Source organism: Panthera tigris, chromosome B4 (genome assembly GCF_018350195.1).
Source record: "Panthera tigris isolate Pti1 chromosome B4, P.tigris_Pti1_mat1.1, whole genome shotgun sequence".
Classification (NCBI taxonomy): domain Eukaryota; kingdom Metazoa; phylum Chordata; class Mammalia; order Carnivora; family Felidae; genus Panthera; species Panthera tigris.
This window is the reverse complement of record NC_056666.1, coordinates 76,889,452-76,916,953: the sequence shown is the minus strand read 5'-3', so window position 1 is coordinate 76,916,953 and position 27,502 is coordinate 76,889,452. Positions and strand designations below refer to the sequence as shown.

The 27,502-nt window shown below is 41.5% G+C and overlaps 1 protein-coding gene across 12 annotated transcripts in view; it reads left to right on the top strand.

Annotated features, from left to right (window-relative positions):
- Positions 1 to 27,502, top strand: part of SLC11A2 (solute carrier family 11 member 2) — a 63,888-nt gene that overhangs the window by 26,794 nt on the left and 9,592 nt on the right. For 5 of the 12 annotated variants that reach the window (XM_042992283.1, XM_042992290.1, XM_007073022.3 and 2 more), the window contains 16 exons: positions 3,695 to 3,766; positions 5,691 to 5,839; positions 6,378 to 6,503; positions 7,375 to 7,494; positions 8,883 to 8,989; positions 9,521 to 9,591; positions 9,695 to 9,762; positions 11,079 to 11,234; positions 11,893 to 12,051; positions 12,867 to 12,953; positions 13,912 to 14,031; positions 14,176 to 14,325; positions 15,371 to 15,444; positions 16,064 to 16,217; positions 18,017 to 18,070; positions 23,937 to 25,451. In XM_042992283.1, coding sequence (XP_042848217.1) covers positions 3,695 to 3,766; positions 5,691 to 5,839; positions 6,378 to 6,503; positions 7,375 to 7,494; positions 8,883 to 8,989; positions 9,521 to 9,591; positions 9,695 to 9,762; positions 11,079 to 11,234; positions 11,893 to 12,051; positions 12,867 to 12,953; positions 13,912 to 14,031; positions 14,176 to 14,325; positions 15,371 to 15,444; positions 16,064 to 16,217; positions 18,017 to 18,070; positions 23,937 to 24,014 — 1,745 coding nt within the window. In that variant the 3' untranslated portion in view covers positions 24,015 to 25,451. The other 7 variants (XR_006219945.1, XR_006219944.1, XM_042992289.1 and 4 more) reach the window with 6 other exon arrangements.

The window sequence follows — 27,502 nt, the reverse complement described above, 5'->3', positions numbered from 1 at the left end:
CTCATGACCCCGAGATCAAGAGTCACATGGCTCTATTGCTCTACCGACTGAGCCAGCCGGGCACCCCACTTGTAAACATTCTTACAGCTTTTTTTGTCTTGAAAGAGAGAGAGAGTGGGTACACACAAGTTGGAGAGGGGTAGAGGGAGAGAGAGAATCCCAAGCAGGCTCCATGCTCAGTGAGGAGCCTGACATGGGGCTTTATCTCACGACCCCAGGATTATGACCTGAGCCGAAATCAAGAGTTGGACCCTCAACCGGCTGAGCCATCTAGGCACCTCATTCTTACAACTTTTGATAAGGAATGGGATAAAACAGTTTATAGTACATGTATCCAGGAGTGCCATTTTTTCTGTTGTTGCTGTTTGACAGGAGGAAACTTACTGGCTTTGGAAGAAGGTGACGCTTTATGGTTGAGGGTGAGCTAGAATATTATCAAAGGTATATTAATCATAATTACCAAGTATTGCTGGATTGATTCTGGTTGCTTATATTTCAACTTGATCTTTTTATTAATGTACTTGAATGACTGAAATGATCTGGTGGCATAGTCCTAGGGAGGAAAACTGTCTTAATATTAACTCAGTGCTTCCATATGAGTCTTAAATTTTCATGGAGATTTAAATACCAAGCATAACTGACCTTCTCTATTCCCTGCTCTCATTATGTTCTATAGACACTGGAAACAGTGGAACTTATAGTTTGTTAACTGCAAGTTTTGATGAGAAAAATGGAATCTATAATCTCTTTTCCTTTCTTAAAATAATACATTCCTGAGATTTCAGAGAGAAGGTCAGACTTCTTGTATCTTATTGGCTCTGTATGTAGTTAGTATAGGAATAGTCCCATAGAATACAAATAACAATTGTAAAAAATTTTGTCATGAAATATTTCTGTCTAAAATTATTTATCACCTTTGTAGACTGTAGGCTTGGGGAAAAACAGAGTACTATCTGAATTGTTTGTTCTCAGAATTTAATTTAAAAGCTTATTTTGGGGAGAAAATTTCACCAGATGCATTAAACAATTCTGTGCCTTAAAGAGGCTCTCAGTCATCACTATAAAAGTAATCTAATTTAGTCAGTTCTTGGTGAGTGGGGCCACATTGGAAGAAAGTTGAGTTATTCTTGATAATAACATAATACATAATAAAATATTAATAACATAATTTTAAGTAATAATAATGTTCTCAGAGTTGATCAAAGTATAAAGAAGGGCTCTTTACCTCACACCAAGTGGCCCAAAACCTTTTCCCGTAAGAGCCATAGTCCCAAAGCTAATTTGCAGTGCCTAATTTATGATGGGTTAGGATAACCTGATAACCTAGCTTCTTAGAATTCTATGTAAAATAAAAAGGCTCTGGATGGGGCCAAAGGGCTGTGCTGTGATTGGAATCCAAGTGGCTACTGCTACTCTGAATGGTCAGCTATGTAAATCTCATTTAGATGAGGTGCTAAAGAGGGTTTGAATATCATCAGTATTACTGGCATCTGTTGGCTGGTTTTTCGACATCTGGTGTCTTAAAACCTGATAGGAGGGACATGGCTAGTTGTCCATTGCAACAAAATACTTGATATTGGTGATTATAGAGGTAAAAGGTTATGTTTTCCAAATTAGTAAGTGGTAGTATGTTTTACATCGGGAAGATAGATGAAACCTAAAACCCTTCAGGTCTGAATTCTGTAATTCTTTAAAATAGGTACAGAATATGTTGGTAGATAGATTATGTAAAAAAGAAAGTAGAGGAATGTTCAGATAGGAACAAGGGACAAGAGAGATGAAGACTTTATACAGTAAAAGATATCTAAGGAGAGGCTTTATAACTTTTTAGGAGGATAGTTTTTATTGGGATTTAAGTGGGGGTTAGGGTTAACAATAAATATTGCCTTAGGGCGCCTGGGTGGCTCAGTTGGTTGAGTGGCCGACTTTGGCTCGTGATCAGGTCGTGATCTCGCAGTTGGTGAGTTCGAGCCCCGTGTCAGGCTCTGTGCTGACCGCTCGGAGCCTGGAGCCTGCTTCGGATTCTGTATCTCTCTTTCTCTCTCTCTCTCTCTCTCTGCCCCTCCCCTGCTCATGCTCTCTCTCTGTCTCAGAAATAAACATTAAAAAAAATTTTTTTTTTTTTAATTTTTTTTTTTTTATTTTTGGGACAGAGAGAGACAGAGCATGAACGGGGGAGGGGCAGAGAGAGAGGGAGACACAGAATCGGAAACAGGCTCCAGGCTCCGAGCCATCAGCCCAGAGCCTGACGCGGGGCTCGAACTCACGGACCGCGAGATCGTGACCTGGCTGAAGTCGGACGCTTAACCGACTGCGCCACCCAGGCGCCCCAAAAAAATTTTTTTTAAAACAATAAATATTGCCTTGTCTTTCTCCTTCTAAATTTTTTTTTTTTCAACGTTTTTTATTTATTTTGGGACAGAGAGAGACAGAGCATGAACGGGGGAGGGTCAGAGAGAGAGGGAGACACAGAATCGGAAACAGGCTCCAGGCTCCGAGCCATCAGCCCAGAGCCTGACGCGGGGCTCGAACTCACGGACCGCGAGATCGTGACCTGGCTGAAGTCGGAGGCTTAACCGACTGCGCCACCCAGGCGCCCCTCTCCTTCTAAATTTGAAATCAACTGAGAAATAAATTCCTTAATCAGCAGATCAAAATGTTAAAAAATCATCCTGATTGGTGGGGTTGACTGAAGAATACTCCATAGATCTGTGGCTAGATGAGCTTACTACCATCTTCCCCTCTCCCCAGTTAAACTTAACCCAACAGGATGCTGGACCTCTGGGACAACCACTCATCCCGCCGTCCCCCGACCCCCACCTGGGCCTTGCAGGCCAGAGAGAAGTTCTGGCATCATGCAGACTGTGCCTACTCCTCCTGGTACCTCATCTTTCCCTGAGAGCCCAAGAAGGGAAGGCCATGGTGATTAGTTTCTGCTCCCGGTTGTTGAAGGGTTAGGGAATGAGAAATGTCGTAGGAGAAGTCTCTCTCTCCTCAGGGAAATATGAGCCTGGGGAATAATGGCCCTCCTTTTCTCCCCCCTTCTCAGAAAATTGAAGCATGAGCTTAAATTGTTTCCTAGATCAAAAAGAGTTACAGATCTTTGTCTTTTGGGGCTCCTGGGTGGCTCAGTTGGTTAAACGTCTGACTTCAGCTCAGGTCATGATCTCATTGTCCATGAGTTCGAGCCCCGCGTCGGGCTCTGTGCTGACAGCTCCGAGCCTGGAACCTGCTTCAGATTCTGTGTCTCCCTCTCTCTCTGACCCTCCCCCGTTCATTCTCTGTCTCTTTCTGTCTCAAAAATAAATAAACATTAAAAAAAATTAAAATAAAAAACTTGTAAAAGGCAGGGGGACCAGTCTGGTTTTAAATATTTGAGTTAATCTGGATGCAAAGGGCAGAAACTGGGGAATCGCCTAGCAGCCTCTCTGTGGATGCTTATTAAAAAGTATTTGCCTATTTCCCTGAAACACCTTTTGCTTCAGTTTGGCTTAGAAGTCTTATTAGCAAGACTTTTATATTTTTATTAAATATCTCAATCATACTCTGAAAACTGATTATTTTCAAGGTTATCTAATTCAGTAGAAGGATTCTTTTCATATAATACGGGATCAGTTGTACAGAGTAACAAAATGCTGGTTCTAAACTTTTAGTTTGTTCTTGCTGATTCCTCTCTTCCTTTTCTCCATTTCAGAATCCTATTCTAAGAACTTGGACACTCAGTCATCCACCATGGTATTGGGTCCTGAACAGAAGATGCCAGATGGTAATTTACAGCTTTGTGTTATTGTCTGATTTTTATTTGGAACTAAGTTTATTTTTTTTTTTTTTAATTTTTTTAATGCTTATTTTTGAAAGAGAGAGAGAGAGACAAAGCATGAATGGGAGAGGGGCAGAAAGAGAGGGAGACACACAATCTGAAGCAGGCTCCAGGCTCTGAGCTGTCAGCACAGAGCCCGATGAGGGACTCGAACCCACGAACCATGAGATCATGATCTGAGCTGAAGTCAGACGCTTAACCAATTGAGCCACCCAGGCGCCCTGGAATTAGGTTGAAATCAGTAACAGAAATTGACCATATTTTCCTTCTTGTCATCTGTGGTAACAAAAACTGTCCTTAACTCCGCTTCCCTAGCCAACAGTATCATCATAGAGACCTGCTCCAATCAGGTCGGATCCAGTCACCATCTGCTGATTTAGGCTGTAAATGAAAATGGATTTATAACTAGAGAGATCTGTCTCCTGTCTTATTTCCAATTCTGAGATGAGCCAAGATTAGCTACAAGTTTGGTTTCTATAGCAGTAATGCTTGCAAGGGCAGTATTAATCACAGACCTGGCATAAAATTCTTTAGAATGCTTTGGCTTTTCACAGCACTGCAGATACTTAACGTGAGGAGCAATAAAATACCGAGCAAACACCTTAAACTGTGTATTCCATTAGAGCTTCTTGAGTGCTCTAATCCTTCCGAATTCTAAATGTCCCCTGTAGAATTTTCATTCCTTTTCTTTAAATATCTTCATTAATTCAGGGCCACTTCACCTCAAGTGGGTCAGCTCCTTATAGAAAGAAAGCTTTTGTTTTTCTAATTGGAGGTTGCAAGGATTTCTTGGAAACCCTAACATTAGAGAGCTCTGTGGTTCAAAATAGCCATTTGATGGCTACCAAACTAGGCTTTGTGTCCTTCTGGCAGATTAGCCCTTTTCTTCCAGACCCTCCCCTTCCCAGCACTTAAGATTAACTGCGAAATGCAGGACTCAGGGAAACACTGATTACCAGTCTAAGATGAGACCTCCTATCACAAGGGTACCCACACCCCGTGACCCAAAGCTCTTCACTGCAGACCGTAGTCAGGAGGCAAAGGGTTCCTGCTTGGTGGCTTTCCTGCAGGTTCAGATTTTAGCTTGAACTGTGGCAGGATTTTTCAACTTCCACATTTATTGAGAAGCCTGACAGAGGTATAATGTCCAAGGATGATTCTTTGAGTAAGTCCTACCAAATGATGGGTTGGAGACAGAACTAGACAGACTTAGTTCCTTTCTTCTAAAAGTTAAGATTTTAGGCTTTACCAGCCTGGGAATGTTATATTTTGAGCCCTAGACATCCGTGTTTTTAGAAGAAAATGGAGTGGTTCTAAAAATTGCTACCTGGGAATATAGAAGTGTGAAAGTAGGAAAACCATTGCAAGATGAGTGTTAAAACTGATCGAGAGCTGAGTGACTGGGGAAGAGGGGTGAGAGGGAGCTTTGTTACCATAAGCTTTTTTTATTTCCTGAATTTCCATCCCTGTGAATATATCGCCTATTAAAGAATTCATTTATTTTGGGCGCCTGGGTGGCTCAGTAGTTAAGCATTTGACTCTTGACTTTGACTCAGGTCATGATCTCACGGTTCGTGAGTTTGAGCCCTGCATTGGGCTCTGTGCTGCCAGCATGGAGCCTGCTTGAGGTTCTCTCTCTCACTCTCTTTCTCTGCCCCTCCCCCACTGGTGCTCTCTTTCTCAAAATAAATAAACTTTTAAGAAAGGAATTAGTTTATTAAAAATATAAATAAAATATTAGAAATAAATTGAGTAGAGTCAGCTTGGTCTTGTGCATTTAGGTATTAAAAGATTTAATTTAAAAGTTACTAAGGATGAGTTGTCAGTGTATTTTGTTCATTTTCATTTCTTCTCAAATTTGTTAATTTAGATGATGCTTCTGGAGACCATGGGGACCCTGCCAGTCTTGGTACCCTCAACCCTGCCTATAGTAACTCATCTCTTTCCCAGTCCACTGGGCACTCACAGGAGCCCTTCACCACCTACTTTGATGAGAAGATTGCCATTCCTGAAGAGGAGGTTAGTGACAAATCTTTGGAGGAAAACTTTATTTAGAGAAAACTTAGGAGTGAAAAGTCTGCTGGATAACTCAAGATTAATGGCCTCACATCTAATTTTGGCAAGCAGTCTCTGAAGACAGCTTTTGTAATCAATAAGTAGAAACTGTTTGGGAAAATGAGGACCTTGAAAAACAGTTGCCACGTTGACCTAGTGAATATTTTTTGATCTAGAAGTATGAATTTCATGTTCTTTTTTTTTACAGTGTCCCATTTAGGTAGTGATTGGGCATAGGGGTACTGATAGGTATTAGACTGAGAGGCTGATTGATGGGAAGAACAGGTAAAGAAAGGGCTCCTATTTGGACAGAGAAGAGGTAGCTTATTGATAAGAAGTGGGTAACATGGAAGTTGAACTTGGACACACGCAGTGTCCAACATCCTAAGTCTTTCGATCTTATGAAGCTCATATTGTTGTTTTATATGTAACAAAATAACAGATAAATTAGATCAGTAATTTGGAGGTGGTAATTCGTTTGATGTCTTCCTCTCTCGTATAGTATTCTTGTTTTAGCTTTCGTAAACTCTGGGCTTTCACGGGACCGGGCTTTCTTATGAGTATTGCCTACTTGGATCCAGGAAACATCGAGTCTGATTTGCAGTCTGGAGCGGTGGCTGGATTTAAGGTGAATATCTGGTCTTACCCCTGTCCCTTTTAAACACACAGTACACCCTCACATCCTTTCCCCCTACAATGCCTGTCGGATGTCAGCCTCGGGAGTTACATGCAAATACTTTATTGGCAGTAATGCTTAGGTGAAAAGTACTTTCCACCATCTGCTTTTTTTTTTTTTAATGTTTATTTATTTTTGAGAAAATGTGAGTGGGTGAGGGGCAGAGAGAGAGGGACAAAGGATCTGAAGCATACTCCTCACTGAACAGCAGTGAGCTCAATGTGGGGCTTAAACTCAAGAACTGTGAGATCATGACCCGAGCTGAAGTTGGATGCTCAACTGATTGAGTCACGCTTCTGGTTTTTTTTTTTTAATTTATTAAAAAAAATTTTTTTTAATGTTTATTTATTTTTGAGAGAGAGAGAGAGAGCGCCAGCGGAGGAGGGCAGAGAGAGAGGGAGACAGAATCCAAAGCAGGCTCCAAGCTCTGAGCTGTCTGCAGCGAGCCCCATGTGGGGCTGAAACTCACGAACCTTGAGATCATGTACTGTGCCAGAGTCGGATGCTTAACTGACCAAGCCACCCAGGTGCCCCTTAATTTATTTTAGACACATATTTGGTTTTAAATTTTTGTTTTGTTTTATCTACTCCACATAGTTTCCTTGAACAAACGAGAAACTGTAGGTGGGAGAAACTCAGACTCAGAAAGGTATGAGGTGACCTAGCAGGTTATGTACAGAACCTGATACAGAACTCAGGTCATTTGATTCTGGATCTGGGCTCTTTCCCGAATGTTGTATTTCTCATTCATGTTGCTAAACAGCCAAACAAAAACACCCCAGTTGTCTAATGAGTGTTATGATGGGATTTTGTTCTTTTCTAGTTGCTCTGGGTTCTTCTGTTGGCCACCATGGTGGGGCTCCTACTCCAGCGCCTTGCAGCTAGACTGGGAGTGGTCACAGGGTTGCATCTTGCTGAAGTGTGTCACCGTCAGTATCCCAGGGTGAGCAATGTAGTGTGCGGTTTGTTACTCATCTCATAGGAACCTGTGTGTCTGGTGATACGTGCTGGCCGGAGGGCTTGGCGGTCAGGGGCCCTGAGGATGAGTCCCAAGGAATATTATTTAGTTCCTCTTGCTGCCAACCCATATTTCTCTACTTCAGAATTTAACTTGGGATTCGCTTTTTGCCAGAAAGCTTCCTTCGAAAAATTCAGTTTGCATAAATACCTGCCATTCGTTCTGCCTTCTGGCATCTTGCAGTGCCCAGCCCATGGAGGGGTGGGAGTGCTCTAAGCACTTTGAGTCATACATCTTTATTACTATCATACATATTTTCTTTTTTGATTGACTTTGTCATCAATTTGAAAAATAAGGTTTTTCATTTTACTTTACTACATGTGGCAGGATCTTGGGATTTGTTAATAATTATTTTTCAATTTACCATGACCCTGGAGGTTATACTGTCTTCTGCAACTTTTTTCTGGACATTTTGGCCCTTTCTCACTGCTCTCTAAGGCAGGAATGGACTCTGTGTCTGGAAGATAGTTTTAACCTAGGTTCATCTTTAGATAAGATACTGATCTGCCTCTGGTTTGTCCTAAATGTTTAATCTCCTTTCATGGCTGTGAGAAACTATCTGTATCTGCTTTATTTCCCCATATATGCTTCTCAAAAAAGCCATGGTAATTTATAATTTCTTGTAGCTTCTTTTTCTTCATGTATCTTAACAGTTGTTTTTTGTGACAATTTTTTTGTATAGTCAATACCTGAAGATGTATGTTTGTTTTTTTTTTTCTTGACCTCTGCTAGCCAGTATTAACTAAATTTGTCTTTTAGCTGGATTATTTGACCAGATTAGTTTCCTCTTATATGCCACTCAATTCCAATCAGTTCACCCTAAGTCCCTTTACATGTCTGTCCTTTTTCACTTGCTTGTGTATTATTATTACATTAAGGATGACCCCAGCCTTTTCATTTTTGTTTTGTCTCTTTAGCCACGGTCAAGATATTTTCTCTTGTCATTTTCTGTTCTCTGCTAAACAGTATTTTGACCATATGAGCATCCTCATCTTCCCCTAAAACTTTTAAGTTTGTTTTTAGGCAGGAAATTAAGTGGAAATTAATGAATGGAAATTCTGTTCCTCTCTTGAGTGGAAGGGAAAGAGAAAAAATTAGGATCAGCCCTTGCCCTGACCTCGGCTCATAGGTTCTACCACGTAGAAACATCCTTGCTTTCTCCAGCTGGGGGCCACAGTGCAGTAGTCCATCCCTAGACTGAAAGCTTATAAAGGACTGTGGATGGGTCAGTGCCAGATGTGAATTCCAAACTCTAAGGAAAGTTCTTAGAAATGATTAATTAGAACCATGTCTTTCTGCTGTTTGGTATTTAGGTCCCACGAATTATCCTATGGCTGATGGTGGAGTTGGCTATCATTGGCTCAGATATGCAAGAAGTTATTGGCTCAGCCATTGCCATCAATCTCCTGTCTGTAGGAAGGTGAGGGGGTTTTCCTCCAGAGAGTAATATTTTGCTAAATTTCAAAACAAATGTAAAAACCACCCAACTCATTTTCAGTTTTCAAGATTCAACTTGAGTATTATTTTTTCTGTGGAGCCTTTCTGGAGCCACCTTCTCTCCCAGCAGCCTGTAGGCTCTATATGTCCCATGTTCTCATGTTGGGTTATACATCCCACTGTTGTATAGTATGTGACATTGTGTATTACAATTATTTATCTGTATATCAGCTTATCCCACTAGACAGTGAGCTCCTAGAGGGGTAAGACCTATACTTTTCAGCTGTGTATCCGAAATGTCTGACTTAGTAGACCATCAGTGTTGGAATGAATGTAATTAATTCAGTTGGTGCTGTGATCCTAAACTACCCAAGGCCTGACCTCCCACCACTGTCGCCTCTCCCCCAAGTCCTTGCTTCTCCAAGTATTGTATATCTGGAGACCTGTTGGAGAGAAAGTGTTTCTCAATGTTTTCTTTCTTTCTTTTAATCTCCATTTCTTACCTCTGACCTAGGGTTCCTCTATGGGGTGGAGTTCTCATCACCATTGCAGATACCTTTGTATTTCTCTTTTTGGACAAGTACGGTAAGGAGAGTGGGAATGGAGGGGTCAAATAATCTACTTTCCATCATGTAGCTGATGGAGAAGTCTGCCTTCTGTGAGCTCACTGCTGCATTTTCCCTTTTAGGCTTACGGAAGCTAGAAGCATTTTTTGGCTTTCTCATCACTATTATGGCCCTCACATTTGGATATGAGGCAAGTATTATAGGCTGTTCGTTAGCTTTTACAACAAAGGAAAGATTTTTTTGCCTTTTATTTACAATCATATAATGCTAGGATGGTTTAGTTGTATCCCATGCATTAACAAAAAGCCAATTCAGTCTAGGCCGGTTTTGAAGGAATAGGATCTGTAGCAAAGGCTAGTCTCCAGGAAGGCCTGCTGGCGCTCCTAGTTCAAAAGTGACTAGATTTTTTAGGACTTCCTAGACTAGACTCTCTGGTTCCAAGTTGGCCATCCCAACAATAGAGCATGCTGGGAGAGGGCTAGGGAGGAAGCAGGGTTATTCCTGGCTGTGAACTTGGAGGGGTTTTACTTATATTGGCTTATACCAACTGCAGCTTGAACTTTCTTTGTATTGCAACAGTTAATGAACTCTTAAGGGGTATAGCCGACGTTTCCTGCTTTGTGCCCCAACCCAGCTGCTCCTAGGAATCAGTACCGTTTTATGCAGTAATAGTACCTTTCTGTGTCCAATTGTTTTTTTTAAATATTTATTTATTTTGAGAGAGAGAGAGAAAGTGTCCGTGTACACGTGAGCAGGGGAGGGGCAGAAAGAGAGGGAGAGAGAGAATCCCAAGCAAGCTCCACCCACCCTGTCAGCCCAGAGCCCCACTTGGGGCTCGATCTCATGAACCTTAAGATCATGGCCTAAGCCGAAATCAAGAGTTGGATGTTTACCCAACTGAGCCACCTGGGCGCCCCTATGTTCAATTGTTATAAACTGATTTTTGCTTAATGGCCTCACTAAACTTGGAAAAGTGTATCTAATCTGTGAATAGATTATGCAATACGTTAGTCTAAGGCTTCCAAGAGAAATGCGGAACCAGGAAAAAGTATGTATGGGAAGTATTTATCAATGAGTCTCAGCATACGTTAGTGGCAAACATAAGTGATTTTTAGATAAACATAGGTGAATAGAAGCATGAGTGTGGGTAATCAAGAATTGACTATATTCTTGGGTCTGTCTCCCAGGAGTGATTGTGAAGCTGCTATCAGTGAGGCCCTTAGCAGCTGCTGACTGTTTCTTTAGAATATTAATTACATTCTCCACACATCTACTTTGTATATTTAAAATGTGATGTAAAGTGTCTGGGTACCCCAGTCCTGAATTCTCAGACCTCTGGCAGCAAACCCCTCTTATGCTTCTTGGTTTCCTAATGGTTCTGTGTTCCTCATTATTCCAGGTAGTTGTTGAAGAAAGTATTATAAGGAACAATGGATGCTGAGTGTTTCCTAGTACTGTGTTACTCCCCCGGTCTCATATCCTAATAGTTGTTATGTTGGCATATAGTATGTTACAGTGAAACCCAGCCAGAGCCAGGTACTCAAGGGCATGTTCCTGCCATCCTGTCCAGGCTGTCACACCCCACAGATCGAGCAGGCTGTGGGCATCGTGGGAGCTGTCATCATGCCACACAATATGTACCTGCATTCTGCCTTAGTCAAGGTGAGCATGGCCCTTATCTCCATGCCCCCCAGGTAGTTGATGGTTCCTTCAGTTGCAAGGGACACACGCATAGTTTAAAACTGTTAGAGCCCTAAAGGAGAGAAGTATTTTTCCACAGTTGGGTGTTTATAAACTCCACACACTCAGACTGTTTTTATCACAAAGATGACCAGAAATAAGCGACCCCACGGAAAAACTGGGACTAAAGTTCTACCTAAAAGGTCCAAAAGTACACCAAGTCTCTTGTGTTTGAATCTCAAAAGTCTGAGTGACCGTGAGGAGATCAGAAGTAAAGTACCCAACAAAGCTTTTCTCAGTCAGTCTTCTACAGTAGTTCGCTGGGAGGTTTCAGAGACCTTTATAATTAAAGTTATTAGGACTGAAAATCAGGTTGTTTTTGTATGTCGGTGGTTCTTCTGGCCACAATAACTGAGAGCTCATAGTCATCATTTCCTGTTTGGGGCATGCCCAACGTTGTCAAAGTGTCACGAAGTTCTTACTCACTTCATGAACTAGGATGTTAAAGTGAGTTTTCTCACATTTCATATGGTCAGTTGTTTTGCCCTCTGCATCTTTCCTCTGACTCCAAACTCATGCAATATTACGTACGAGGAGACTTGTTCTAACTAATTAACGACTACTGCTGTCCTCTCTCTAGTCCAGACAGGTAAACCGAGCCAATAAGCAGGAGGTACGAGAAGCTAATAAGTACTTTTTCATTGAATCCTGCATTGCTCTCTTTGTTTCCTTCATCATCAACGTCTTTGTCGTCTCCGTCTTTGCCGAAGCATTTTTTGAAAAAACCAACGACCAGGTGGTGAGTAAGCCAGGGTCGTGAATGGTAGTGAATGTGAGGATAAGTGAAGGAGTGGGGTAGGCAGAATGACAGTGACTTGAAGCTCAGGGGAAACAGATCTCCAACCTCAGGGCTGCCCCCTAATCACTGCAGTAGTTAGGGTCTGGAGTCTGGGGGCAGACTAAGCCTAGACCCATTTTTCCCATCTTTTGGCACAGAAGAGAGCTTGCCTCAGATTAAAGATTGCCTCATGTTGCTGTTAGTGGCTTCGTGTCAGTTTGGCTCTTTGTCATCCCCTTTTGTTTCCTGTTTATCAACTGCCAGCCTGCTTGCCAGTCCTGCCATTTGGTGATGAGGACAAGTGGGGAGGAGTCAACAAACAGAAAACAGAAACCGCCTAAGATACACTCTTTGGCATTTTTTTTTTCTCACTCTTTTGCATTTTGAATTCTCTGTCGTCTTGATTCCTGATTGCCTGTCTATAGGAACTCAGACTTCTGGCTCTGCTTTGACTCAGGAGTCCCCTCCTGTTTCTTAGGGGCCCTCTCTTCCTGTCATCGCTTAAAGTGAGCCAGCATTCACGTATTACCATGCACACTCTTCACTCGGTAAATATTTTTGATGGCATGGGGTGTAGAAAGATTATGGAAGAAGACCACACGTGACATTGGTGCCAGTCTCTGCTCCCTTTACAACCTGTATCCAGTGTCTTACCTCCACCCTAGGTCTCATAGATGACTTGAGTATGACGTGTAGTTTGTGATTTGCTGGAGAGTTCTTCTGATCTGGTCCTTGCCTCAAAAATAAAAGTTGCTCCTAAACTGCTTGCATTCCAGGTTGCAGTCTGTAGAAATGCCAGCAGTCCGCACACTAGCCTCTTTCCTGACGATAACTCGACACTGGCTGTGGACATCTACAAAGGGGTAAACCTATTCAGATCTGTGATGATTGCTCCTGAATCAATATTCTTGGAATAGTATCTGGTCTTTTCTGTGGGTTCACTTCAGAACTGAATATATCTTCTCTGGAGTGCCATTTATTTCAGAGGTCTAGATGTCAGACAAGCATTTTTGGATTACATGGGAGGGAATAGAGGATAAGCTGAAAGATAAAGATGAACAGTATCAGCCATTCCCAGAGTTATGCTGGTAGTATATTGTTTTATAGGATTTTTAAAAATTTCTTTTTAAAGTTTTTTATTTAGAGGCAGAGAGTGCGTGCGAGTGAGCAGGGGAGAGGCAGAGAGAGGGGGTTGGGGACAGAGGCTCTGCACTGATAGTGGCAAGCCTGACATGGGGCTCAAACTCACAAACCGCGAGATCATGAAGCTAAAGTTGGATGCCCAACCGACTGAACCACCCAGGCACCCCTTTTTATAGGATATTTATTGGGGGAGACTGAAGAAAGTGTTTCTGATGAAGTATTCTTTATTGGGACCTCTCAGTCCCTTTTATGTTGGTTACATTACGAACCTCCAAGAGTAGAACACATAGCTTATGTAGCACTTCCCAAATTTATTTGACCTTTTTCTTCACTCCTGTTGTTATCTTCTAGAATAGTGTGTTAAGTAATATAATTTGAGAAATGTGGTATAGACTTTTTTTTTTTTTCTCACATATTTAAAATCTATGTTGAAGACGAAGCCTTTAAGAACTTGGAGAAGAGGTAGAGGAATGAAGGAATATCCAGGAAAATTTAGGTTGAGGGCCTCTGAAGTGAGGACAGGTCCTGAGTGTAGCTTCTGGGGTAGTTCCCAGCACAGCACTTGGTGTAGATTGGTACATAGGAAGGAAGAGGGAGAAATGCTGCAGAGGAATTCTGTTTTGGGTGTTGTCTAAGCAGATCATTGACACAATCATCTTTCTTCCCTGCTTCTCCCAGGGTGTTGTACTGGGATGTTACTTTGGGCCTGCTGCACTCTACATCTGGGCAGTGGGGATCCTGGCTGCAGGGCAGAGCTCTACCATGACAGGAACCTATTCTGGCCAGTTCGTCATGGAGGTATGTGCTGTTGTGACTGGTATACATTAGAGGAAGAAAACATTGTCCTTTTGTTACTTCTTCTTACTCCCATGTTTCTAAGGGCTTCCCAGACCTCTCTCTGTTTCCTATTCTAGACATTCATCCTGCTGTGTTTTCTTCCAGGGATTCCTGAACCTAAAGTGGTCACGCTTTGCCCGAGTGATTCTGACCCGCTCTATTGCCATCATCCCCACTCTGCTTGTTGCCATCTTCCAGGATGTAGAGCATCTAACAGGGATGAATGACTTCCTGAATGTTCTGCAGAGCTTACAAGTAAGGAAGGAGCTGAGGAAACTCCCATTCCATTTAATCAGTCAGCATTGTATATTGCTGTCCCTAGGTACTGAGTGTATAGGGCTGGGTGCTGGGGAAAATTGAGAGGAAGAAAGAGGCAGAGTCTTGGTCTGCAGTAAATGTATGGAATCCCGGTATCTAAAAACCTTTTAGGGATGCCTGGGTGGTTCATTCGGTTAAGCATCCAACTCTTGACTTGAACTCAGGTCATGATATCACCGTTCATGGACTTGAGCCCCTAGTCAAGCTCTATGCTGATAGCGCGGAGCCTGATTGGGATTCTCTGTCTCCCTCTCCCTCTGCGCCTCCCCCACTTGCTCTCAAAAATAAACAAACAAACAAACAAAAATAAATAAATGCATAAATGAAAGCTTTTAGGGTGCCTGGGTGGTACAGTCAGTGAAGCGTCAGACTCTTAACCTCAGCTCAGGTCACGATCTCACAATTCATGAGTTTGAGCCCTGCATCTGGCTCTGCACTGACAGTGCAGATCTTGTTTGAGATTCTGTCTTTTCTTCTCTCTGCCCCTCCCCCGTTTATATTCTCTCTCTCTCTCTCTCTCTCTCTCTCTCTCTCTCTCTCCTCTCTCCTCTCTCTCTTTCTCTCTTTCTCTCTCAAATGAATTTTAAAACATTCTTTTAAATAAAATCTTTTGGACATGGTTTGGTTTTAAAAGCTTGTTGAATGGGAATTATCTGCTATAATTACGTACAGAGTATAAAATTATTGTTTCTTAATCCAAGCAAACATTAAATAATAAATAACATAGGACATTGCTAGGTCCTGTGGAGGTTAAGAAGACAAGGAAGATAACAAATGTTTTTAAGGACTCAAAGGATGATGATCGATGCTAAGTTAATGATGCCTCTATAGATTTCAACGTAATGCATGAGCATGTTGGGATGACAGGAATAATTTCTTATGGGGCAGATGAAGCAGGGTGTGTGTTTCCCTCTTGCTAACAGTGCTGGGTAATATGAGTATCTCCAGTAGTCCTGTCTGATCTTTGTTCTTTCTTTTCCAGCTTCCCTTCGCTCTCATACCCATCCTCACATTTACGAGCTTGCGGCCAGTAATGAGTGACTTTGCCAATGGAATGTGAGTGTACTTCTCTCAGTTCCCCCAAAATATGTGGGGAAATGGTATCTGCATCCAACAGGCCAGTCAGAAAATGAGTCATATAGGGAACCACATGCTTTGAGAGGTGATTCCTAGAGGTGCCCCTCAATCTTTGGCTTAGAAAATGGAGACTCTGAATGTAGTAAAAGAAGGCAAGCAATTTTTCATTTTTGGGGAGAGAAAGGTCAGCTCTCAGGGTTTTATTCTTCAACTGCAGCCACTGAAGCTGCCTTAATTTCATGTTAAATGATCTTAATGAGAAAGGCATAAACTAATACCTTTTATATGCATCTTTAAAGAGTGTGAGGCATTTGAAATTGTCTGTTGCATCTCTAGGAACTCTGGGCTTGTTGCATTTTTAGGGCTTGTTGCATTTTTAGGGACTTAAATATCAGGGATTATTTGATAGTATTTCCCCCACCTCTTTCTCCCTACTGGTGTCTATTTGGCTCATTTAATTGGGACATAATAAGACAATTTTCAGTTCATTTTGAAATGCCTCTTAACTCCTGTCCTGTCTGCCCCACAAGACCGAGTGTCCTTTTCTGCTTACAGATAGGTTGGACTATTCCACCAATGATTGCTGATTCTTTTACAGAGGCTGGAGGATTGCAGGCGGGATCTTGGTCCTTATCGTCTGTTCCATCAACATGTACTTTGTCATGGTTTATGTCCAGGAACTAGGGCATGTGGCATTGTATGTGGTAGCTGCTGTGGTCAGTGTGGCTTATCTGAGCTTTGTGTTATACTTGGTAAGTCCATTCAGGAGGGAGTAGGGGTATTTGTATCAGAGTTGGTATCAGCTCAGTTGGGGCTTACTGATACCAAAATGAAAGGACTCAAAAGAGCACATAGCCTTCTTATCTCCAGGTTACTGGAACAGTTTACATGAAATTGTTAATAACGTCAGCTGTGGTTAAACAATATTTTTAACCATAAAATTTAGACTCCTAAGAGCTGTCCTGTCACTTCTGCTGGTTTCCATTCTTAGTAATTCCTAATAAGAGAGTGTACTGTGTTTGAGGAATTAAAAGAAGAGCAGTATAGAAAGTAGAGGGCAGTACGAGATGGGGTTGGTGAGATGTCAGAGCTTTGGGGCGGGATACACGTGAGTTCACGGCCCTGCTCAGCTCTGCCATTTAATAACTGTCTCGTAAAGAAATAACAGTGATACTCGCTCATTGAATTACTCTAGAGTGATTTAAAAATGATGGTTATGAAATCGTAATTACATAGAAAATGAATACAGAGTAATGTGTTCCGAGATAATCAAGTTCCTTCTCAAAAGTCTAGGGTAGATTATGTGAACATGATGATAGTTATGTTCGGATGGTACCATCATGGGGGTGCCTGGGTGGCTCAGTCTTAAGCGTCCAATTTCGGCTCAGGTCATGATCTCATGGTTCATGAGGTCAAGCCCTGAGTCGGGCTGTTTACTGTCAGCATAGAGCCTGGAGCCTGCTTCAGATTCTGTGTCCCTCTCTCTCTCTCTGCTCATCCCCCACTTGCATCCCCCCCCTCAAAAATAAACAAACATTAAAAAAAAGATGGTACCATCATAGATACATTCTTTTCTCTATTTCCCAAATGTTCTGTCACGTTACTTATAGTAATGGAAATAGTTCTAGCAACAAAAACAACAAATCCACCTCCCTGTTCCATACAGGTTTCTCTGAAAAATTCATGTTTGGAGGAATTTAGGGGCAGCAGAATTTATACCATATCTGCTGAGAGAATGGTTAAGGACAGAGGCTGGAAACCCGATCTTTTGAACATTTAACTAATCCCCATGCCAGTGTTTGCCACAGGTTAGGTACTAGATTGAGAAAAACGCTTTAGTGACTATTGAAAAATTATGTCCTGGATTGATATAGCTTTTCTTTTTTTTCTCCCCAGTAAACCTGGGGCACACTAGGATTATGCTGAGCCTATGTTCTAGGGATTTACTCTAAGGAAATCCAAGTAATTGAACGTGTCTTTGACAGGAAGTATTTTAAAAATTCACCGTAGAAGTTAAAGGAATCTTTCCTTCCTGCAAATTGTGTATGAAGGGTCCGAGTTGTCCTCAGTCACCCTGAGACTGTCGAGATTGTTGAAGACCCATTTTAAGGCTGAGGGCTGATTCCAGGGTGGGTTACTGCTGTGAAGCCCCCAAAGCATGACGTCGTAGAGCAGTTCAGGATACTATTCCATTTGTATTAGTTTGTCCTTCATTCCCTCCGCCTCCACCTTCATCATGAGGAATGGGTCTTCAGGGAACTCCCAGTCGGATGAAAGAAACAAACGACAAAAAGCGGTAGGAGCAGGGAGCTCAGTATTGAAAATAGTATGCAAGAAAACGTTGCCGAGGAAGGCAAACTCCAGGATGTTTTGAAGGGGGTGTGGGGTTGGGAGAATGACTTTGTGCAACCTTGGTGGTAGGAGATGAGCAAAGCTGGATATGCAAGGAAGAGAGCAGGTTTGTGTCTGAGCAGTGAGGCGTGAGCAGTCATGGTGGGTAAGAGGGCTCTTCAGAGGGGCTGGTGAATGATGGCCATGCTTTATCTTTCAGGGTTGGCAATGTTTGATTGCACTGGGCATGTCCTTCCTGGACTGTGGGCACACGGTAAGCATCTCTAAAGTCCTGCTGACCGAAGAAGCCACCGGTGGCTATACTAAGTAAACACTGGATCAGTCTGTCTGTCCTCCACAGGTAGCCATCAGAGCCAGTGTGTTTCTATGGTTTACTGTGTGAACATAGACAAAAGTATGTGCTGTTGCACAGACTTCATTTAAGACTCAACTGTTTGTTGGGAAAGACTTTGTTTCAATATATGTTTGAAAGATGGAATTTTTTTTCTTCCTGACCTCCTAACCTGGGAACTGGATTAGATAGGATCTTTGAAAAGCTGACATTTGCTGCTATCATTCCAACACTAAAATTTTAAGTAGCTGCCTAAGGGCCAGCTTGTTTTATCCTTTTGAGAGAGAATCCTGTAGGCATGATTCTTAACTAGGCTGTGTGTTTAAAAAAAAAAAAAAATTGGAAAATGTAATAAATTTTTCTTAATACAAATTATAGAATGGGTATGCAGGTTTTGTTTATCAAAAGATTCTGGATTTTAAGAGGCTGAGAAATACTTTTCTTATCCATACCCTTTCAGTTACTTTACTTATTAAAAAAAAAACAACTCACCTAAGGTGGTGTCATCCATATTAAATATAAAATTGTGAAACATCTCTACCTCTTTCAGGTTCAGGATTCTTTTAACTTCTTTCCACTTTAAATTTTTGGTGGAAGTTAAGAGGGATGAGAAAGCATAAATTTAGAAGGTGATAAATGAACAAATAGCAAAGCTGACATGCAGGTGGTGGTTATTAATCACCTTGGAACATCACTGAGCAGATTTTCCTCAGAGATGGAAAGCTTATCAGGAATTTCTTGGGAGTCCTGATTTCCATAAGTTTCATCTTAGTACCGAGCTTTCCCGTTGATACTTCCTCTTTGAGTGCATACAGTTGTAAAACCTTCACCTTCCTCATCCAGGAAGTTGGTTATAGAAAAAGATGGTAGCATTTATGAACTGACGTTCTCATGAGATTTTGGAATGGGGAGAAAAGACTTAAAGGAAAAGAAGAGCCATCTGTTTTATTCCTAAAAGCCATCTCCTACCAGAATTGTCACGTTTTTCCGAAGCATGCCCAAGACCACTTGCGAGGCAATCTCAGGAGCTGTGGACCTAACTGTTGCAAAGCTCTTTCTCTCTCCCTCAGCAAGTCAGTAGGTATCACTGTGGTTGCAGAGTTCTCTCAGCAAGGTTGCGCTGGGCTACCTCTCTTCAGCCATTCCCTCAGAGGGAAAAATTTTGAGACCAGATGGTGGAGCTTTGGAGTCAGAGGAAATGGGTCCCTTCAGCATGAAGCTGCTGCTCTTCAGCCACTTCTGATACTTTTACATGTGGAGCCTGAGATTGTGTGATTATACCAAATCAAATCACATTTGTCTGGTGGAGATAAATAATCAAGTCTTTTATAGCCATTGACTTGGTGAGAACAGTAACGGGAATGGCATTGAAGGACTTCTCGCTTTTTGGAGCTTTCCTTCTGGAGTCCTGGTTGATTGATATTATGTATTCATCTCAGCCCCTGAAAGCATTATTGCTCATATTTTGCACACAGTCAAAAGCACAGACTGGATGGATTGTTTTTCATAAGGCATTAAGGATAAACTACTGTTTCACTGACCATACCTTCTCTTAGTCCCTCAAGTAATATCTGACAGGATCATGAAAGACAAATTTCCCCAACTGTTCCTCCTCACATCTTCCCCTCTCCCTATCGTCATGCCTGGTCATAAGGGCACTGTGTGAAGATGTTGGAGACTGACATCTTTATCTCTCATCTGGCTGTGCTAGGTGAAGGCAAAACTGACAAGAAAAATTCTTTGTAAAGACAGTACAGTGACACTTCCCTTTGCCCTGAGTCTGGTGGGCCCAGTCAGTCTCAGATTCACAATATGTATTTAGAAGTTCAAGTAAAGCTGCTTATTTTCTTTTTTAAAGTTTTATTTATGACTGACGATGATGGAAAATTTCTTCCCACTTAAGTGGCATTTTATAATACTATGTGTGGAGTGTTTTGCAGTGTTAAAAGCACTCCCAAACCATATTCCATTTGATCCTCTTAGAGAGTGTCCTTTAGCCAGTACTCTGGGTGCAATAAACAATGCTTATAAAGTCTTCCGGTGCCAGCATGTGCAGTGTGTGCGTGTGTGCGTGGAATGTTAAGGATATACAATTGTACCTTATGTAAATCCGTCCTTGTTCTCCAGAAATGTGACATGAAATAATTGTGCTGGTACAGCATCTTGGGAATTCATAGGGATGGGGACGAGCTGTAGTTTGGCTCCTGTGAGGTCCTGCTAGTCGTATTCCAAGTGGTGACAACTGAGCTGTTAGTGACCACTTAACAGTGTGTAAACTTGGTTTGTAATTAAAAATTTTTTCTTTTTCCTGTTTGGTTTCCTGGGTATTTTTTTTCACCTGGAAAATATTTAACTTCTGAAATACTGAAACATCAGCCGCCACCTGGATTGACATATTAAGCCCACAGTGTTAGTGATTTTCTCTTGTGAAGGGATGGAGGTATAAATAGCTTTAGTCCCCAGAAGACTTGATGAACTGCAGACAGCAAACACGAATATCAATCTACCCACTTAGTCACATACTGTTTGTCTTGCTGTTGCTAAAGGTCACATCATTGCCTTATTTAAACTCGAAAAAAAATTATCATTCAGCCTTTCTTTGCTCTAAGCTGAACATTTTTCTGTCCGTAGTCTTGTTTCACCGTTGGAATAGGCTTTTATATTCCATGTATGCTGCCCATAAAAAGTATAAGTGTTTGAAAAGAGAAACCAAAATTGTTTAGCTTAAAAATTGAAAGCATTTTGGTGGAACGGATATAAACAGAAACATTGGCGCCGTTTAATGAAAACAAAGACGAAGCTCAGGCCTAATAAACTACTAGCCCTGTCACCATACAAATGACAGGAAAATCTAAGTGAACACTTGATTTATTCCAAGATTGTCACTTGAACTTCATTTTCCCTTTCTCTGTCATAAGCTTTTCTGCCTGTCTTATAGGAGCTGAATACTGTAACACCATAGAGGTAATCTGGGAATTCTGTTCTCCATGTTGTCCTTCCTCGTTTAGCTCTCCCTTCTTCTCTTGGGTTTACTTTCCAAACTAGAATAGGATGCAGTAGTTTGAAGATCCTGATTTGAGACATTTCTTTTAGCTCTGCCCTCTGGAATGCTTTCTACTCCTTTATTCGATAGGTAGGGCCAATGAATCTAAATGTGTCAGCTTCCCTTGGCACCTTAGCTTATGAAGGTTAAAAACGGCTGACACTGACCCCCATGTGCTCATCCTGGTCTGAGCACTCCTAGGACCTCATTCAGTTGTTACAACAAGAGGATCGGCCTCTACGTCGATGAGGCAGCTGGAAGGCCAAAAAGTAAAGTTAACTTCCTCGAATCATATCAGTGGTAAATGAGCAGCTGGCATGTCAACTTGAATAGCTAAACCCCAGAGTCCACGTTGCCATTACCGAACCGTCCTGTGTAATACGTAGTACACTCTTCATGCCAGGTTAAGACGCCAAGCTTTGGTGTCTGGCATTACAGGAACACGTCAGAGCATCTCGCTTGATACTCTGATTAGTGAGAGATTTGTACTCTAGCCAACTGACAGACTAATTTTGCTTGGCCTGTGTTAAATTTGGAACAACTTTGAATGCTTTTTGGTGGGCACAGAAGGCGGACAGGGCCCTCTCTGATCCTACCCCAGGAGTAGCTAAGAACTATGAAGCTTACTCATTTATTTGCATTACCTCTCTGCCCCTGTGACAGCAGTTAGCCTATTCCTGTGCCGTTCCGCACCACTTCTCAGTGTCTCCCAACAATATGACAGGCTCCTCCAGTGAAGGAACCCTAACAAGTCCTCTAAGAGTCTGGGGATCACAGGACTAATAAGGCAACTCTTGCTTATTACGTAATGAGGAAGCCCACCAGCTCAGCTCTCTTGTGAAAAGGCAGCAATGAATTTATAGTGTATCTGACAGTTGCTCTTGGTTACTAAAACCTGAAATGGAAGACCCTGAAATGAATAAGGAGGCTTGTCTGAAGAGCTGTTTCTCTGCCCTAAGGCCAGTGTTAGTAATTTCCTAGCTCACTATGCCTAGAATAATTTTATTTGGGGGTTCATTTGGTGTCCACGGGGTCATCAGAAGCTTGTGAGGTATACAGGGCAATTTGTAATGTGTTAAAAAATTCTGTTTGTCGAGGTGCCTGGGTGGCTCAGTCAGTTAAGCATCCGACTCTTGATCTCAGCTCAGGTCATGATCTCACGGTTCGTGGGCTCGAGCCCTGCAACCGGTTCTATACTGAGAATGCAGAACCTGCTTGGGATTCTCTCTCTCTGCCTCTATAAATGAACAAACAAACAAACATTAAAAAATAAACATTAAAAAAATCATATTTGTTGAAGACTAACACAGCATATCAGTGTACTTGGCATTTTCAAATGTAGCATTTATTCCCATTTTACAAATAAGTAGGATAAGGCTCCAAAAAGGATACATGAACTTGCTCAAGGTCACAGGAAGCGGCAGAGTTGGAGCTTGAACTCGACTCTGGTGCCTTTTCCACTGTGCTATAATAGGAATACTTTCCTCTTGTGGATTCATAGTCTACATTCTGCCTTAACTCACAGGTTGTTGATGCCAAGGGGTGATAACATTCCTAAAGCCCTAAGTAATAACAGTAGGGCTAAAGTGAGATTCAGTGATTATCTCACGATGGTATGCAGAGGAGAGAAAAAGAGTAAACGACAACTTCAAAGATCTCAACACAATCCATAGGGATTCATGTTTCCAGGAAGGTGGTTTGGCAATGTTTGTTGTTTTTTTTTCCATGTTATTTATTTTGGAGAGAGCAGAGGATAGGGGCAGAGGAAGAGAGAGAGAGAGAGAGAGAGAGAGAGAGAGAGAGAGAGAGAATCTCAAGCAGGTTCCACACTCAGCATGGAGCCCAAAACGGGGCTTGACCCCATGATGCTGGGATCATGACCTGAGCCGAAATTAAGAGTCTGACGCTTCTCCAAGTGAGCCACCCAGGCGCCCCAGCAATGTGTTTTGATAGCAGTCCAAGTGATTTGATTCAGCCTGACAAACTTTTGCGACTCAGGTCATCTCCCTGTCACTCTTAGCACGTGCTATTTTCTTTTTTTTTTAGGGGAAGAATTGGCTCAGGTGCCAGAAGATCATGGGGCCTGGATATTGGGTTTAGGAGTTAGAGTGAGCTCAAGAGTTAGAATTAGTATTTGATTCTAGTATTTATTTGAATTACTTAGAGCTTATTTGATTTCTAAAACACAGTACTAGAATACAAAAGTGCTCAGAGTGTTTGTTTGCTCTCGTCCTTGTCGCCAGCAAGCACCCCTCTGGAACAAGTGTGTCACAAGAATAGTCAAAGTGCAGATTTCATGAGGGCACTTGGCATTATCTCAGTTCTTAACTATTTCATTCAGCTCCAAGCTAGTATTTTATGTAAACCGTTTCTGTAAGCCATTTCTTTTCGGAAATAAAAATATAGCAGTACTGAAAAAAGGCTGCTGATTATAGGTGCTCGTGTGCCAGTTTCAGTATTTAAATACTCGTAAATCAGGGCTGCCTGGGTGGCTCAGTTGGCTAAGCGCCTGACTTCCATTCAGGTCATGATCAGTTTGTGAGTTTGAGCCCCGCATCTGGCTCTCCAGCTCTCCGGCTCTCTGCTGTCAGCATGGAGCTCACTTCAGATCCTCGGTCCCCATCTCTGCCTCTCCCCTTCCCCCGCTCACGTGTGCACTCCCTCTGTCTCTCAGAAATAGACATAAAAAAATAATAACAAATACTTGCACATCAGTCTAACCCTGTTTCATTTTTTTGTCCTTAGTACCATCTGGGACTGACAGCTCAGCCTGAACTCTACCTTCTCAACACCGTGGATGCTGACTCACTTGTGTCTAGATGACTGACAGCCTGAGAGACTGTTTAAGAACCACTTTGTCTTAGTCCTTTTGTGCCAGGTGTCCTGTTAACATATCTCTGTTAGTTCAGAGGTGAGTTTTGTTCAGATGTTTTGAACAAAAGTCAAAGATTTCCTCATGGGAAGGGTGTTAAAAGCTGCCAGCTCTAAGTGTAGGACAGAGACCCACCCACCTCACGATGGTCCTACAGTAACCAGAGTGACATGATTGGCCCACGGTGGCCACACACCCCTATGGGCTTGTGTCTTGACCTCTGGAATTTAAAAAATATATATGTGTATATATTTATGTAAACCTGAACATGTCAGTTTGGGTAGAGTTTTAAGGTTATGTGAAATTGATAGGTCTTTCTTATTTTTTTAAAAGCTATAGATAAATCAGATATTTGTTTTCTCTGGGTCACAAGTGAGAGAGGAAAGGGAGTAATGCTCTTTTTTGGAATGATCTGGTCAAATTGACTTGCCTTTTAAAGTGACACTTGACTATGGCTAGTTAAATTCGATTTCAGTTTTAACCAGACCCTTAGCGACTACTGACTAGCAGCACATCATTTCTAAAGGAAACAGTTCTTCCTTTCAGCAGATTTATCCTGGTTATATTGTGTGCTTTGCAATTATTATTCTTTGTTGCTTTTCTTGAAATCTTGTCAGAGGTATGGTGGTATTTCCCAAAGAGCTTAATACCTCATCAGGAGATTCAGAAACCATACTCGAACCAATGATCAGTTTTCCATGTGACATCGTAACTCAGCCCATTCTAGCATTCAAGCTTTAGGTATAAAAAGAAGAACCTTCTAACATTTAACTTTGTAAGTCCCAAACAGAAAATGATGGAAGTTACTTGTTTTCTTTCTAACGTTTGTAGAGTTCTACCATGTCTTTTCTTCCCATTTTTCCCCACTAAAACTCCACAGACACCATTTCTAGGTCCAAAGTCTATTTCCAGGAATGGTTAATATTTCTAGTGTTGAATTTCCTTGAATGCTAAGCATTTTATTTAAGATATTTATATCAAGTAATACGAGAGCAGAACTAGACCAGGACATGGACGACTAGTTCTCATGTCATAAACTGCCTGCCTACATGTGGGTGATAGACTTTTTTTGACCCCTCTTCTTAACCAGGACTTTTTTCTTTAAGATTTTTATAATAAAAAAAGTTAATATTTAAAAATTGGAAAAATGTTGCATAATTATCTGATTGAAAAGAAGATTGGCCACACTGGGCTTACATTCCTGCATGGAATTGCAGTTGGCTGGAACTGGATGGTGGCTAGTCCGTTTTAATGGACTTCAGGGTGGCACACACTTCTTCGATTCGTTTCCTTCTAGCCCCAAAGACATTGAGTTTGCAAACCCTGCAGCTTTTGTATGACTTTGAGCATCATTTTCCTCTTTCAGCTTAAAAGTGAAATATCTGACCTCTCTGTCTTATTTATTTTATTTTATTTATTTTTTTTAATATATGAAATTTACTGTCAAATTGGTTTCCATACAACACCCAGTGCTCATCCCAAAAGGTGCCCTCCTCAATACCCATCACCCCCCCTCCCCTCCCTCCCACCCCCCGTCAACCCTCAGTTTGTTCTCAGTTTTTAAGAGTCTCTTATGCTTTGGCTCTCGTCCACTCTAACCTCTTTTTTTTTTTTTTTTCCTTCCCCTCCCCCATGGGTTTCTGTTAAGTTTCTCAGGATCACTCTGTCTTATTTTAAAAGTTAGTATTTTTTCAGTAAGACTTTTAAAAATTCCAGACATTGTTTATCTTCACTTATACAGACTTGGTTCTCTAAGTGGCAGGGAGTTGTCTAAGGTAATACTTTTTAAAAATTCTCTTATTTCTATTTCAGAGGCCCTTGAAACTTCTGGTAAGAGTAGCATTTGTAGGTTAGAGTCCTTCTGATCTTAAAAATGAAATTGAATTAACATCAGTTATCAGCTTTCATTTGAAAAAGAGATTTCTTTTTTGAGAGAGAGGGAGAGCATGAGCACACACGCACATACAGGGGAGGGGTGGGGGGTGGGAGAGGGAGAGAGAGAGAGAGAGAGAGAGAGAGAGAGAGAGAATCTTAAGCAGGCTCCATGCCCATTGCGTAGACTGCTGTGGGGCTTGATCTCATGACCCTTGAGATCATGACCTGAGCCAAAACCAAGAGTGGATGCTTAACTGACTGAGCCACCCAGGTGCCCTGAAAAAGAGATTTTTTAAATGAGTTTCAGTATTTTAGATTTTTTTAAGACATTTTATTTAAGTAATCTCTACACCCAACATGGACTTGAACTCATGACCCCAAGATCAAGAGTCACATGCTGTTTGAGCCAGTCAGCTGCCCCACAGTATTTTATATTCTTTATACACAGATAGCAACTCTAGATGAACCAATTTGGATTTTCCTGCCTCTCTTGGAAATTCATTTTCTCAGGTAGTTAGTTTCATGACCAGAGAGTGTTAGGAGAAAGAAGAAAAAGGTTACAAAATTCTGTTTTGCCACTCATAAAAAGATGAAGTGCTTGGTTATACAGAGACCAAGTGCTTGGGGGAGTCTAGCTCTCATCTCCATCCTATGGCTGTACATTAATGGAACAGACTGGAGTTTACAAAAGCTTTTAAGTTTGGGGTGCCTGGCCCACTCAGTCGGTAGAACATGCAACTCTTGATCTCAGGTTGTGAGTTCAAGCCCCATGTTGGTGTGGAAGCTATTAAAATAAAAATAAATTGAAAAAAATGTTTATAAATTTATCCATCAAGTCATACAACTCCTGTAATCTGAAAAGTTGATAAACTGAGTCACACCAAAATCAGTAGAAGAGACTGATTTCTAAAGAATGAGTCTTGGGTAAACTTTTTTTCTAAGTTAGAACTTTTAATCATTCTCTAATTTATATTTACAAATCTGGATTTTATATTATATGCTTTTATAGCTATTAACATATTCAATTGTAAGATAAACCTAGAAGCATACACTCACTCAGTTCCTCAGGTTTAACATTATGGAGTCAATTTATAAGAGGATGCTCTGACAATGAATATCCAGAATGTCAAAAAAATACAACTAAATAATAGTTACTGGGCAGCTGCTGCTACATAACCACATGTCCACCTAATATAAAAGGCAGTCAGTCAGTTTTGGTTCAGGTCATGATCTCACAGTTCATGGGTTCGAGCCCCATGTTGGGCTCTGTACTGACAGCTCAGAGCCTGAAGCCTGCTTGGGATTCTGTGTCTCCCTCTCTCTCTGCCCTCCCTGCTTGTGCTCCGTCTCTCAAAAATATATAAATATTGAAAAAAAAATTTTTTTAATTAAAAAAAATAAAAGGCAGAGCATATTGAGGCAAATGAAATAGTTTAGCAAGTGAGGCATCAGGGGTTTCAGTAGTTAATGAAAAAAGCCTTCTCAACTTTAAACATTATGATATCAAGCCTCCAAAGTTTTGCCCCAGAAGTGTTGTCTTCATTCGGGTACTGTATTTCACCTA